Source organism: Typopeltis vanoorti, chromosome 6 (assembly GCF_054136105.1).
Source record: "Typopeltis vanoorti isolate ZY-2024b chromosome 6, IOZ_Tvanoo_1.0, whole genome shotgun sequence".
In the NCBI taxonomy this organism is placed as follows: domain Eukaryota; kingdom Metazoa; phylum Arthropoda; class Arachnida; order Uropygi; family Thelyphonidae; genus Typopeltis; species Typopeltis vanoorti.
In genome coordinates, this window is record NC_143554.1 from 80,418,155 (window position 1) to 80,433,105 (window position 14,951).

General features: G+C 33.2%; 1 protein-coding gene across 1 annotated transcript in view; it reads left to right on the forward strand.

Moving 5' to 3' along the window:
- The window catches only part of LOC150105623 (sodium-coupled monocarboxylate transporter 1-like), a 53,808-nt gene extending 39,098 nt beyond the window's left edge, over positions 1 to 14,710 (forward strand). Inside the window, exons 9-15 of the mRNA XM_090394949.1 lie at positions 2,851 to 2,966; positions 3,893 to 3,960; positions 4,852 to 4,938; positions 6,452 to 6,642; positions 9,650 to 9,750; positions 10,738 to 10,832; positions 12,981 to 14,710. Coding sequence (XP_090251075.1) covers positions 2,851 to 2,966; positions 3,893 to 3,960; positions 4,852 to 4,938; positions 6,452 to 6,642; positions 9,650 to 9,750; positions 10,738 to 10,832; positions 12,981 to 13,157 — 835 coding nt within the window. The 3' untranslated portion in view covers positions 13,158 to 14,710. The remainder of the gene's footprint in view (positions 1 to 2,850; positions 2,967 to 3,892; positions 3,961 to 4,851; positions 4,939 to 6,451; positions 6,643 to 9,649; positions 9,751 to 10,737; positions 10,833 to 12,980) is intronic.
- The last annotated feature ends 241 nt before the right edge of the window (positions 14,711 to 14,951 follow it).

Here is a 14,951-nt window from a genome sequence, read left to right on the forward strand (position 1 = left end):
CATTCGGTAAATGATTATGGTAAAAATAAGTAATGGATAACTGTGGTTGAACGTAAAATGAAGACAGAACAGGAAGATAACATCCCTAAAAGCAGATCAGTAATATGTAAAATTTTAAAGTTGACGAATTAGTAATAATTATGTAAAAACTCTCAGTTCTGAAACGTATCGCACATTTTGTAGCAAATATAAATATCCTATATTGGTTATAATAAGTAGCGAAGTGCAGTGTACACCCGTGTTTGTAGTCCTTAAAACATGAAATCAAAATAAGATGTTAGCTATAACTGATAGCCAACGTACAACCTCATGGGCACAATGAAAGTTCTTTTGGACCTAATGAAAGCTTTTGGTAGGGGGAATTCAATAAATAATCCATAATTCTATTACTGCTTAGATTCATAAGAGTACAATTAATCTTGTCTAGTTTTCACAATTTTATCCTTTGTACAGGAATAATTATCAATTAAGAAAAAAGAAAGAAATTATGAGTATGAATAAGGTAACGCGATTCTCTATGCAGTGAAGAGATGGATCAGCTGTTCAATTTTTTGCTTGTGTGGTTTAATTTTTATGTGGATATATAAGAATCCAACCCACGAGTAGATAATGTACCCGATCTCCCAAGAACGTTTAGTTTTAATTTCTAAACATGAACAAAATCATCTATATAATTTTAATGTATATTAAAAATTAAAACAAATCACTGAAAAGAATTTGAGTTTTCTTAGAATTTACTCAAAAAATAATAAATAACTAGGTACACCAATAAAGTAAACTAATAACGAAACTTCTGAAGCAATATAATAGCAGTGCATTGCAAAGGAATCGATGTCGAAAAAGTCCATTTTAGGACTTCCAGGGTAACAATTAGCAATGCTGAACCAAGGAAGCTAACTGAGGTTCGGCTGTTGCTGTTATCCTGGGTGTGAGTTTTTGAGTTCGCTCACTTAGGGTTTTTACCTTAAGGGAGCACTTTGAGTCTCCGAGGAAGGTGTTCTCCGGCACGGCCCGCTGAGGGGTTCTTGTCGGTGAATTATTTTCCTCGGAATTTGAGCGGTTCTGCTCAGTGGTCGGGGAGCCCGTCACTGAGTGGAACCAACGCTGAGATATGGACGGTCTTTCGCCCACTATGGAGTGGCCTAGAGATCGTCCGATTTTTTGAGATTTTACCCTTTACTTACTAACCAGGGTAACAATTAGCAATGCTGAACCGAGGAAGTAAACTGAGGTTCGGCTGTTGCTGTTATCCTGGGTGTGAGTTTTTGAGTTCGCTCCCTTAGGGTTTTTGCCTTAAGGGAGCACCTTGAGTCTCCGGGGAAGGTGTTCCCCGGCAGGGCCCGCTGAGGGGTTCTTGTCGGTGAATTATTTTCCTCGGAATTTGAGCGGTTCTGCTCAGGAGTCGGGGAGCCCATCGAGGTGCTAGGATGGGGCGGCCGACACTGAGTGGAACCAACGCTGAGCGGTTCTGCTTAGTCGGGGTGCTAGGGCGGGGCGGCCGTCAATGAGTGGAACCAACGCTGAGACATGGACGGTCTTTCGCCCACTATGGAGTGGCCTAGAGATCGTCCGATTTTTTGAGATTTTACCCTTTACTTACTAATCAGGGTAACGAATGGCAATGCTGTAGCCAACGAAGTTTTAACTGAGGCTCGGCTATTGCTGTTACCCAGGTATGACTAGAGCTTTTAGCTCAATAACACCCCATTCACACAGATTTTCTTCATCTGAATGAAGAAAATCTGTGTGGATGTGGATAAAGAGTCAAGGAATTAGTCCATCTCCCAGTTCTTTTAGGAACTAAGTGAATTGTGAATGCGATTTGATATAAGAATCGTGTTATGGTTTTGAAAAAATTTAATCAGAAGTAAGATTTATTGAAATTAGTATGATTTGTTAAAATTGAGATTTCAATCATTACTAACTGATAATGAAATAATATTTATTTAATATAATATCACTAGTGAGATCATCTCACGAAAAAAATAGTTTTGAAACAATGTATTAAGACGGAATATCTGTTGATCATTACATTTGTAAGATGACAAATTAGTAATTTTGAGAGTATTATTAAATCAAGTTGCTTAAATCCTGATTTTTACGTAAATACTTCCCACGTTATCATGCATGATAATAAATTAAAGATCTTGGGTGGCCTATGAAGTATGTATATACATAGAACACTATTCTAAAATAGGGTATAAATTATTCTTTAACATGTTCATTGCCAAACACGCGATATTGCGCGATGCGAGTTCTCACCAAACGGCCGGTCACGCGTTATCGCGTGACGTCGTTTACTAAATAAAAAAATAAAAAAAAGTTGGCCACCACACGAAATTCCAATTTTCAGCTTGGCAATGAAAGTGTTAAAAAGTATTGATGTTGTCTGTCTTTTCAGGGGATGCCAAAAGAGTGCTAATATTTTGAAATTTATTAAGAAAAGAAATATATCTAAATATTTAATTTTGTATTTTCGTTTCAGAAATGGCACTTTGTCATTTTAAACTCTTACAAAATAAGGGAAAGTCATAAAGTAAGATTCCTTAATTAATTCATGTTTTACCGGATTACCACATGAGTTGTACAGTAACCTAGATCAAATTAGTACCAAGTTCCTCCAGTAGATGGCAGACAACACAGGTGATTCTGTTCATCTGTACAGTATGTCAGTGTTTTTAAAAAATAGCGATAGCGACCGTGTCGAACTCATTTTTAAAAGATGCAATAAAAATAGTGGCAGCCTTACTGTGACTTTTCCTAGTATTATTCCTGAACTAAAACCATGTGAAAAATTGTATTTCTTTGAATATAAACAATAAAGGAAAACCCTTTTATATATTTTCATAGTACTGTATCTTCAGGCGTCAATTCTCTAGCAGCTGTGACGTTAGAAGATTTTATCAAAGCCTACATCAACCCCAACTTGTCTGAACTATGGGCTACAAGAATAACTAAAATTCTAGGTGAATTTTGAATTTTTAAATTTTTGTCTGAAAATCGTATTTGTTTATCATCAGATCAAATTTATTGTTTTAATTAAATATATATATTCCCATCACTAGGAAAAGAAAAAAAAAAGATGAATTTTTCAGTAGTCATGTGCAGTTTACTTAAAATTAAAATGCTGAAATCTATAATTTAAACATTTAAGACGGATGACGAGACAACGACAGACAACTTCCACCATCTTTTGTTCCTAATCCTAACTAGTATTACTATACATTCTTGTATTGTATGTTTTCTGCTCAATATTTCTGATATCAATAACTCGAATGTCTTCTGCAATAAAATAAAGAAATAACAATGACTTACTTCCATCAAAGAATCAGTTGGAAGAGGAACACCTAGAAAAAGTTCCCCTCTAGTCTGTTGTAATCGAACCTACATCTAACGATCTTTCTTCTGCTAATATAGAAAACAAAATAACAAAATTTCTCGCACGGATTAGTTTCTTCTGTAATGGTGTTCCCTTCAGAAAATTTGTTTCATGAGTGTTTTAACAATCAATACGAAAGGAGAATGCCATAGTGTCGTGGACCTGACCTTCTCCATATATTTATCAGGGTATTCTACAAGGGAATATATTAAATAACGGGAAGAAATTGGCCAGACAATCGAGAATGTAACTGCATATTATATTTTCATGCTCTGCAGTGTGGCTAGTTTCTCACTGCCATTGAAGTTGCTATGGAAACCGAACTGTTTTATGATTACCCCGCACAAAATGAAAGACTAATACTTAATTCAGTGCAGTTGAAAGATGGATAGAAAGAAACAATTTTTGATATTCTAGGTTTCATTGAAAATGTTAAAATAATTTTGGTATATTAAATGCATATCAACACTGTCTAAACAGAGAATATATTTCCGTTTTTTTTTTTTTTTTTAGCATTCGTTTATGGAGCTTTGTGTATAGCGCTGGTTGCAGTTGCTCAACAGTTGGGAAACGTATTACAGGTAATATCCCCCCCCCCCTTCATTTATAATAATCTTCGGCTTCCATTATTTTTTATATACTTCTAGCGTTTTATGTCTTTTTTATATGTCCATAAAAATGGCTAATTTTTTAAATGTAACAGAGATATCCTTGAAATACTTTTTTAAATTTATTTCCAATAAATTACTATAATTACTTCCATTCTAAGATCGATAAAAAAAGAAAATTTCTTTTTATTTTAAATTTAACTTAATTGCCATCATCTTTCTTAAATATTTTTGTTTATAGCATCAGCATTGTCAGTCACACGAGCTGGTGCAAGTTAGACTAATAAAATTTTATGTGTTTAGTAAAGAGACATAAAGTTATACATCAGGTTGTCCTGAATACGTGGCAGTCTGAACTATTTTTGACAACACCCACCTAGGAATTTTGAATATATCAGACTAGGTCGGCATTAACTTTTCTGTTGCCTACATCTAAATAAGTAACTTTAATTGTTTATTTTTTAATGTCTTCAAGCAGAAAATGCTCTCATAGCACATTCGGATGGGATATCCGTTTTGGCTAAATGCTAATAACATAGAGTAGCGAATCATATGATAGTTCTGTAAGGTTAAGGCAGGTGCTGAATACGTGGACTATCAGGCTTGTTCTAGTGATGAAGAAAATGGGACTTCTTGAAATTTGGCGCAATTCTCGCTATATTTTGGCAAAAATCCTAAACGGAATTAGTAATACTGTACCCATGACTACATTTTTTTTTTATTAAATAGTCTTGAATTTCGAATCATAGTTTCAATATCCGCATATTTAATTAATCCTGTTCTATAAAAAAAATTAATTCTTAGATTACAGAAAGGCAGATAATATGACGTGTTTTTGTAAATATCTAATTGTATCTTTTGCAGGCTGCATTGAGTTTGTTCGGAATGATCGGTGGACCTCTTCTTGGGCTATTCTCACTTGGCATGTTTATTCCATGGGCAAATTCTGCGGTAAGTTCAACATTGGTCTGTCAGTTGTTTCATTAATATTTCATTTTATTACTGATGCTATAAACAATTTATCAAATCAAAGTAATAGCCGTTTTATAATATGCACCCTCTTTCCGGAAAAAAAACCGAACTTTTCGAAAATAGAAGAAACTAGTAGCGCCACCTGTTGTATCTTTTTGTTGTCGAAAGCGACAATTTTCATTAGTGTTGTTTCAACTGTTTATGACATTTGTTTCATTAGAAGCCGAGTTATAGGCAAAGAGTGCAGTTTTGACGAACGGTCGGTCGTCACGATATTCATGCCGTACGCGACGAATTCTCGCTATCAATTGCTTCAAAACTTCGAGATAAAACTCACCATGACGGTTTGGCCAGGTGGAACGAATTCTTTGTGGATAATGTCCTTGGAATCGTAGAAACAAATCAGCGTTGTCTTTGCTTTTGACTTCTCCAAGCGACTTTTTTTCCCGATGCTCCTCTTCTGGTGGTCTCCACTGAGCCGTTCGTTAAAACACACTGTCACTCTTGGCACTATAACTCGGCTTCTCATGAAATAAATGTCATAAACAGTTGACAGAACAACAATGAAGGTTGCCGCTTTCGACGACAAAAAGATACAACAGGTGGCGCCACTAGTTTCTTCTATTTTCGAAAAGTTCGGTTTCTTTTTGGACAGAGGATGTATATGTATTTTCTCATAAATTTTCATTCTAAATAAACAAAGATCAGTAGATATGTGAGTTATAATATCTTCCTCCTCCCCCTAATTGACGCTCACGCGTGGGCCTACACTTTACCGTGTGAGCGTTACCAAAATCCGAACGAATAGGTTAGTTAATCCTCATTCCAGGAGTGTGTTATGTCTACAGATGTCGCATACGGAGGTTCCAATTCCCACCTCGGTATGTGACCGGCTAACTTACCTTTAGTCGAAAGAGACCAGATAAATGTTCTTCACATCATAGACAGGAATCGAACCCAGGTCTTTTCGACCAAAGGGCTTCGTCCATACCAACGTAGCTACGAAGGCTCTTATAATACCCTACGACCTTCTATTAATATAGAACATCGTAGGACAGAACTGCTGATGTGTTATTTGACTTAAAAGTTAATTTACCATTGAACTTAAAAGCAGGATTTCGCTACTAGAAGAATATAGCTTGATTATTTTAGTCCTGAACAATATTAGCTGCAAATGAATTTGTAACTCTAATGTACAGACTATACAGTATTGGCATAAAAAGTATAGAGCTAATTATATTAAAACTACTAAAACATCTTGGATATCAAAATAAGAAGTCTTTTCATTCTAATTATAAGATTAATTTAATAAAGAATTCAATGTCTAGCCACTCCATTTTAATTTTTAATATACTGCCCAATTCCTTTTAAATTACATTCTATATTTAATGAAAAATAACATGAGAAAAATAAATAAAATAGGAGGCACTAACAAAATAAACAGTGGTGCCATCTATATGTATTTATCCTTTGATTAATTTCTCATCCGCAGGGAGCTATCACAGGTCTTCTCACCGGACTTGGAATCTCGCTCTGGATCGGATTTGGAGCTTTCATATACAAGCCACAATATCCAAAGCCTCCTGTTAGCATAGCTAATTGTCCTTCTAACTGGACCCTCTCTGCCAATTTGACGGAAACTCTCACTGAGACTTTAACAAATGCAACAGTAACCTCTCACGAGTAAGTCTCTTCTGAAGAGAATTTATTATAATATTTACCCATTACAATTGGATACTAATTTCGCTATCAAATCAATCGAAACTGTTGAATATCAATGACGCTTCCATAGTGAGCTAATTCACAGGCCTGCGATGGAAAAGTTGTCTGAGAAGTCATAATTGATTCTTATAGATTTGTAGGTACTGAGTTCAGAAAAAATAGTAAAAAAATTCCATCACTCACCAATTTCTAATTTTATCGGTTTTATTAGTAGTATTTGGATTTAAATTCAGCGCATTGATATTTATTTTCATTCTCCTTTATTTACATCTGCCTTTTTATGGTAAATAAAGAAATTTCCACGAAACTTCTCATTCTTGAGATAGGAGGGAGGAGAATTGTCACAGACACATTTTCTTGTGTGATTCCTTAGTTGAACTTTAGTCGTTGACTACTAAGGTTATCATATTTCTGAAAGGTGGCATATTTTCTAAGTTAGTGTGAAGATTTAATTTAATTCGTTTGTGGTTTTTTAACGTTTTTGCGTAGTGTCGTGTAATAGTGTTGATGTCATTCTTTAAAATTCGTTTAACTGTGCTTTAAGTGGTGTTTGTAATGGGTTCAAGAGGTTGCAAAAATTCACCTAACATTTTCTGCTACATATGCGGGGAGTTAGAAGAAACATTACATATTTCGTGAAAAAAGTGTACTATGCGTATTTTGGGATGAAACTTGGTGACATAGATAAGCCATGGGCGCCGCATATAATATGTTCTATTTGTGTAGAGGAACTTAGAAGGTAGTCGAAGGGAGAACAAAAATCTTTCCGTTTCGGAATTCCCATGGTACGGCGGGAACCCCGCAACCATACCGATGACTATTAGTTCTGTTCTTTGAATGTTCGAGGTTTTAATGTGAAAAATAAAAAAGATATTTCCTATCCTAATTTACCATTTGCAATACGCCAAGTGGAACATGGTCCTGAAATACCCGTGCCAACATCTCCACAAATTTTAGAAGAACCACTCAGCAGCGATTCAAACAAAGAAGTTGAAGATTTCAATAATGACGAATACAAAGATAGTGGCCCACTTGAACTTTTTTCGCAGACCAATTTAAATGACTTGGTCAGAGATTTTAGTCTTCCTAAGGAATCTGCTGAATTGCTGGGCTCGAGACTAAACGAAAAGAATTTGTTATCTTGCGGCACTTCTTTCTCATTGTTTAGATATAGAGAAAGAGATTTTCTTTCTTCCTTTTCAGAGGAAGGTGATTTAGTTTACTGTAGCAATATTCCCGGACTGATAAGAAAATTCAACGTAAAATATGAAGTCATCGATTGGAGGTTGTTTATCGATTCCTCAAAAAAAAAAAGCCTCAAAGCTGTGCTTCTCCATAATTACAATAAGTATGCTTGCACCAGTAGCACATTCCGTGCCTTTGAAAGAACGATACGAAAATTTAGCCTTCATTCTCAGCAAACTTAAGTACAATGATCATGGATGGACAGTTTGCGGTGATCTTAAAGCCATATCTATAATTTTGGGACAACAAAGAGGATACACTAAATAACCATGCTTTTTGTGCGAGTGGGACAGCCGAAATCGAGAGCAACATTGGATCAAGAAGGAATGGCCAGAAAGAGTCACATTAGAACCTGGAATTAAAAATGTGTTACACAAAACTTTGGTTGCTCGGGAAAAAATCCTTTACCCCCCTCCCCGCTTCACATAAAGCTAGGATTGATGAAGCAATTTGTCAAGGCAAGGCTTTGTCGAAAGAAGGAGAGTGTTTTAAATACATCTGTGCAAAATTTCCGGGATTATCTACAACAAAATTGAATAAAGGTATTTTTATATTGGTCAGGACATCAGGAAACTTATGAAGGATAAACTGTTTGAAGAAATAATGGCAACTGTTGAAAAAGAAGCATGGAAAGCTTTGAAAGAGGTGGTGACCAAATTTTTAGGAAATCGCAAGGACCCCAGTTATATAGTGATTTTGGAAGACATGCTAGGGAAATTCAAGAATCTGGGATGCTCTATGAGCTTAAAAGTGCACTTTCTCAACTTTCATTTAGACTACTTACCTGAGAATCTGGGAACTGTCAGCAAGGAGAGCGATTCCAAGACATCAAGGAAATGGAAAGAAGGTATCAGGACAGGTGGAATGTCAACACGATGGCCGAATATTGCTGGATGTTGCACAGAGACTACCCGGGTAAAGAATTTCACAAAAAAAGTTCAAAAAGAAGTTTTGAAGGATAAAGAATGACACCACAATGAAATATGAAGTATGTACTAAAGATTAATCTTTAATTACTTCAATTAAATTTTTTTCCCAAGACTTTCATTCCAAAACTGTTTACAGAAAATTTTAAATACTATTATTTTACTTAATATAATGCGTTTTAAAGCTATTTTACTGTAATATTGAGATCCATTTTGTGAAAAATCCTTACCTGGTAGAGAAAAATGGAAGAGATATTTGAAATCAGCGGTCAAAAATAAATCAGAAACAGTTAATATAATAGTTTCCAGACAACTTTTCATGACTCGAATTTGGCAGGCCTGTGTTATATAGGGAAAAACACAACAAAATGTTATATTGCATGCCATAATGCTAACTGATGGCGGCGCCACCATCTGTTAACAGGATGGCAACAGAGGCGCCATCTATATGTAATCCCTCATTTGTTGTAAATAGTGCTTTATTTTATCCATTATTTCATTTTATTTTTATACTAATTATTGTTTAATCAATTAATTGAAATGGATTTCAGAAAATTATTAAAATACGTTAATATTAGATTAGTATATTTTAATAATTAACATTGTAACATCATTCATTTTAAATCGATTAAGCTTAAAATTAATCTCTGAAGTAAACCAAAAGAAATAAATATTAATAGTTGTCGTGTAACTTCAAAGAGTTATTCAGAAAATAAAAACATGTTCGTGAAATTCTTAAAAATAAGGAATAATTCCTATATAATACAATATTTCAAAAAACTGGATTTCTCTTTCAGGCAAGACATATTCCCGTTGTACAAACTATCATACATGTGGTATAGTGCTACTGGATGTGCTACAGTAGTCTTAGTTGGATTCATTGTTAGTTTCCTAACAGGTAATTTTATTATTAGTAGTAACATTTCATCTTATAATCAAAAGTATTAAACTAATGCTTCTATATCAGGTAGGGTCCGAAAGTTTTGGTAACTGATGACAAGAGAACTTCCTTTTTATGACCCAGCGCCATCTAGTGACTAGAACTTCTTGCTATTTGTAGAGAGGTTTTGTAGGAGTTCAGTAAGATGCTCTTGGCATCTTAAGTTCAGGACGATGCGTTACAATCATATTAGTTAATATGAATTTGCTATAAGTCATCATGAATTCTTTCCTTGAAATTATGAACAAAAATATTGCATAATTTAAGCAGAGGCAAACATAGTTTCTCCTCTTTCTCACAACAATGCTCATTTCACATTGTTCGTATTCAACTTGCTTACAAAGAAAGAAATTGTTAACACCAATCGATCCTTCCTACTTCCCTGATCTAGCACCTTCGGACTTCTTTTTTTTTTCTTTATTTCTAAAAATGAAAATAGATTTGAAGGCAATCGGTAGTGTTACTAAATGCTATTCTTCAGTCAGCGTTGTGCTATTTCTAAGAAATAGCACAAATAGTAAGAAAACGCCCAAGTAATGAAGGGTCCCAATCTGAAGACTTCTTACATTGTATATTTCCTGAGCAAAACTGTCTGCTAAATTCCTGAAACTTTTGAACTGCGCCTGATATTATAAAAACCCTATAATAAGGCACATTCATGTCCCTTGATCTATAAAACGTAATCAAAATGTTTCAATAAATAAAAATAAAATTGAATGAAATAAAACAATATTGTTAAATGTCATAGATTATATTCGAAAATAATAAATATACTCTTCTGGGTAATTTTAAATAAAATTACCCAGAAGAGTATACCTGTTATTTAGTCTTTCCTATGCTTATAGTGAATTATAATTTTTAATACCTCACCCTAATGTCCCTTTACACATTTATGAGTAAGAGAAACATTATTATCAAATGAAAGTGTGACAATTTCATTATTAGGATATACAAGACCTTCCAGCTTGGACGGCAGACTATTGTGTCCACTAGTGAAATACCTCTTCCCTAAAAATTACAAGTTCAGTGAGGACAACTTGGTAAGTTAATGTTATAATAGAATATGGGCGATTAGATTGAATATTTTACTTTATATTTTCTGTCATGAGTGTACACGCCAACCCAGCAGAAACAAAATCGCAATTTTGTTTCATTAATATTATTTTTAACAACTGCTCTGGTACAGCTAAACCCCAAACCTCAAAAATATCCAATTTTCAATATCTAAACGAGAACCACAAGTTAATGAAAAATTAAATAAGTAATTATTTATTAAACTAACAAATAAGTAAGTGATTGTTATGTGATACTTCCAACTGTGCAACAGCATCGGAGGGTTGTTACCTGTTCAACTACTAACCTCACTCAAACTTGTTTAACTGTTTACCGGAGTCATTAATAGCAGAGGCGCTACCAGTCGACCAAACTTTGCTGCTAGACACGCATAACATGGTTTGTTTCGTAATTAACATTTTTAGTAATAACCGGACAAAAAGTCTTTAGCATATGGAAACATAATTTTGAATTACTAAATTTTAACATTGAAATAATAAACTTAAAACAATTCCGACTAATTTTAATAGGGATCCCAAATGCCAAACTTTATTCCATTTCATGAAGACAGGAAAGAATTGTTATCAGCATTTGGAATCGCTTTGCTATAACATGGGATTATAACAAGGGAATTTTTTTTTCATCGATCACTCTTGACTGGTTTAACAACGGAAATTACTTATAATGAACATACCCCCTCCAGACAAATAGAGAAAAACCAGGAAAGAATTATAACAAAAAAAAAAAAAATTTTTTTTTCATCGATCACTCTTGACTGGCTTAACAATAGAAATTACTTATAATGAACATACCCCCTCCAGACAAATAGAGAAAAACCAGGAAAGAATTATAACAAAAAAAAAATTTCTTTTTTTCATCGATCACTCTTGACTGGCTTAACAATAGAAATTACTTATAATGACCATATCCCCCTCCAGACAAGAGAAAGACAAATGTAGATCTTGAATACATAATATATACCAAAGTTAAAACTTTCTCCATCTATCTCTCATCCTGAGATTTTATGGAATAAGGTCAAAACACCTTGTGGCAAATTGTTTAGGTCAAATTCATAAGCCCTGCATTACTTAAATTTATACTTAGCATTTTCAGGTCTGGCTTCCACTGACGAGACCTCAATAAAGGTCGAAACCGATATGGGTAGTGACCATTGCCATTAATGCATAGCATCATACATCTCCGAAAGGGGATGTGCTTTACATTTAGGGAAAAATACTAAGGAAAGTGATCAGAGCTTAATCCACCTTTACCACGAGTTGCCTCAGACTTGCACTATGCGCAGGTGCAAAATTGACTTACTTGTCTGTTTGCTTACTTGGGAAATGGGATTAAAAACCAAGTTTATATAAAATCACTTGGTATCTTGAATAAATATTAGTTGTTATCACGTATTGTGACATAACGCATGTTAGAGCTTTGAAAATGCAGACCAAATTAGGATTTTTGCATTTTTGAAACGTTGTTTATTTAAAGAAACTGTCGGAGGCATGTTCAAGAATTTCGTTAATCATCTTTATATAAGGAAAAACAGTAATAAGCGTAAAAAGAGGGATGAACAGAAGCAAAACATTTGAAGCAACATAAGGAGTTAGATATCGATAGTCCGTTCTCTCCAGTATTATTATTAGGAATATATATATATATATATGATATGAATGAAATAATCAAAGTGTGGAGAATAAATAGCAAAAAATCCAAATTAGGAATATATTTTATTTTAGATCCCTTACACGTTGAAGAGGATCAAGTAATATATTATTTTAGATCCCTTACACGTTGAAGATGTAGTAATAGTTTGATTAGCAAAACAATATATTGTTTTCAAATATTAATATTAATTTTAATATCAGCTTGATTTATATTAACATCTATCTTCATGTTCAAAATATTATGGCGTATTATATGAAACTTTAATTATAAAATAAATTTCTTAATTATTAATTTAGAAATTTTTAAAACTTTAGGCGCGTTATCACTTTTATTATTACTTTTAAGAAAAAAGTTAAATTAAACTTTTATATATAATCACAACAATAGATTAATTAAAGATAAATAGCAGAACATGATTTTAAGATGACATTGATACTTTGTTATTCATTTTTTTTTTCTAACAGAATGTCACCCAGCAGAATGGAACCAGTTCTTCACCTTCGTTAAACTTCAGTGATGGTGTAGCGAATATTGCTTACGTATCTAGTGAGTCAGACATTTCAATGAACAATCTCAAAAACAGAGAAAAAAGCGAAAAAGAAAAAGAAGTCAATTCGATTGTCATTGGTGTGGACTTTTAAATATAACATAGCGGCCAAAAAAAAATTGAAGATAAAGAAAATAACAAATGGGAAAAATAAAAAAGAAAAGAAAACTTCAATATTAAACATTCACATGCAAATAATCAGAACTAAAAACATTTTTAAAGATTCACGACTGGACTACGGGTAATTTTCGTTAGTCGGACTATTTCACTGTAGAGAAATGTTTTTAAGATAGTGACCTATCACTGATATAAACAACTTTCAATGAATTCACTGTATATTCGCGTTAATATTCATTCATTTATCTTTGTAAAACTGTGAAAATTTATAAAATAACATTATAAACTATCTTTAACTTTAATAGCTTAGATTATTTGGAGCTATTTTTTAAAAAATTAAAATTATAAAGAAAAAAATTTGGAAGAAATATATACACCAAATTAATTTTTAAATAATGAATATTATTATAAACCTTATAATTAATGAATTTTACTTGGACAAATACGTTATATATATAATATAATTCAAGAATTGATTCATTCAATCCAATATTCTTGGAGGGTAATGGATGGCAATGCTGTAGTTCTAACTGAGGCTCGGCTATTGCTGTTACCTTCCTATCATGATCAGAGCTTTAATAGCTCAATAACACTTTATCCCTACACTGTCCTCTACAGATAACGGGGAAGATGAAAAGCATTCTTGCTTCGCCCCTTTAAGCCAGTCCTTATAAGGATATAAGAAATTTTACTTCAATGAATGGTTTATATTCATTGGCTAGAATAATTCGTTTGATGTTGTTCTTTAATAGTGATTAAACAAGAATCTATCCCGCAACGAGTAAACGTGAGTTTATATACCTATCACCCTGTTCCGAAAATAGATTAAAACCATCTCTAAAATCGGATTTTAGAATAAATATCTGAAATATGTCTACTTATAGCTCTAACTAGGAAAGTCAACTTTAATTAATTTAATTAATAATAGTGGGGGAAATATTCATTATCATCTTCGCTAAGTGTACATATGAACAGTGTTTGTTTTATTCTGTGATTTTTGTTTAGCAATAACACTTCGTATACGAAGAAAGTCACTGAAAGAGAAATAAGCCGCTATATGTCTTTGAAAATGGTTGAGTACTGCCATAAACGAGAACTCTTTCTCGTATAGAACATTCTGTGTTGAAAGATTTAGGAAATTTCTTTGAAATCAAAGTTAATGACGATCTTTACACTTTTATAGGTGGAAGCCTGTAGGCGCTGTAAAGAAATTTATAAATTCCAACAATAATGTTGTATGAAATCAGACTCTGTATGAAATGTTTCATCATTACAATAACATTAATTGTGCGTATTGTTGTTCTAGTCATCCAATATCAACAGAACAAATCCGAGTATCTTATAAAGCATATTATAAAGAATTAATATGCTTTATATTGTGTAAAATAAAATTCTTAACATTAGATCTCATCATTCGTAGATTTGTATTTGAATCATCCGTCAGTTTTAAAATTTCTACTGGTACTCTTGGTAAATAAAATTGATGCTATTTAATTAGAAACATATTGTTTTTGTCATTATCACCTTTTACCCAAGAAGAGGATTGAGTAAATATTCGATTTTTTTTTCATGATTATTTATGTAATAATTTTTTTTCATTAAAAAGTATTTGAATGTATTTGTGTCTCATTACTGCATTGCGAATACAAAATACAAAAAAGGCAGTTAAGAAATCGATTAATATAAATAACCAATCTAAAGATATATTTTAAAAGTGCTTAAACCCACTGGAACTGGTACGAATCGAGCCGATTTTCATGCAGAACTACTA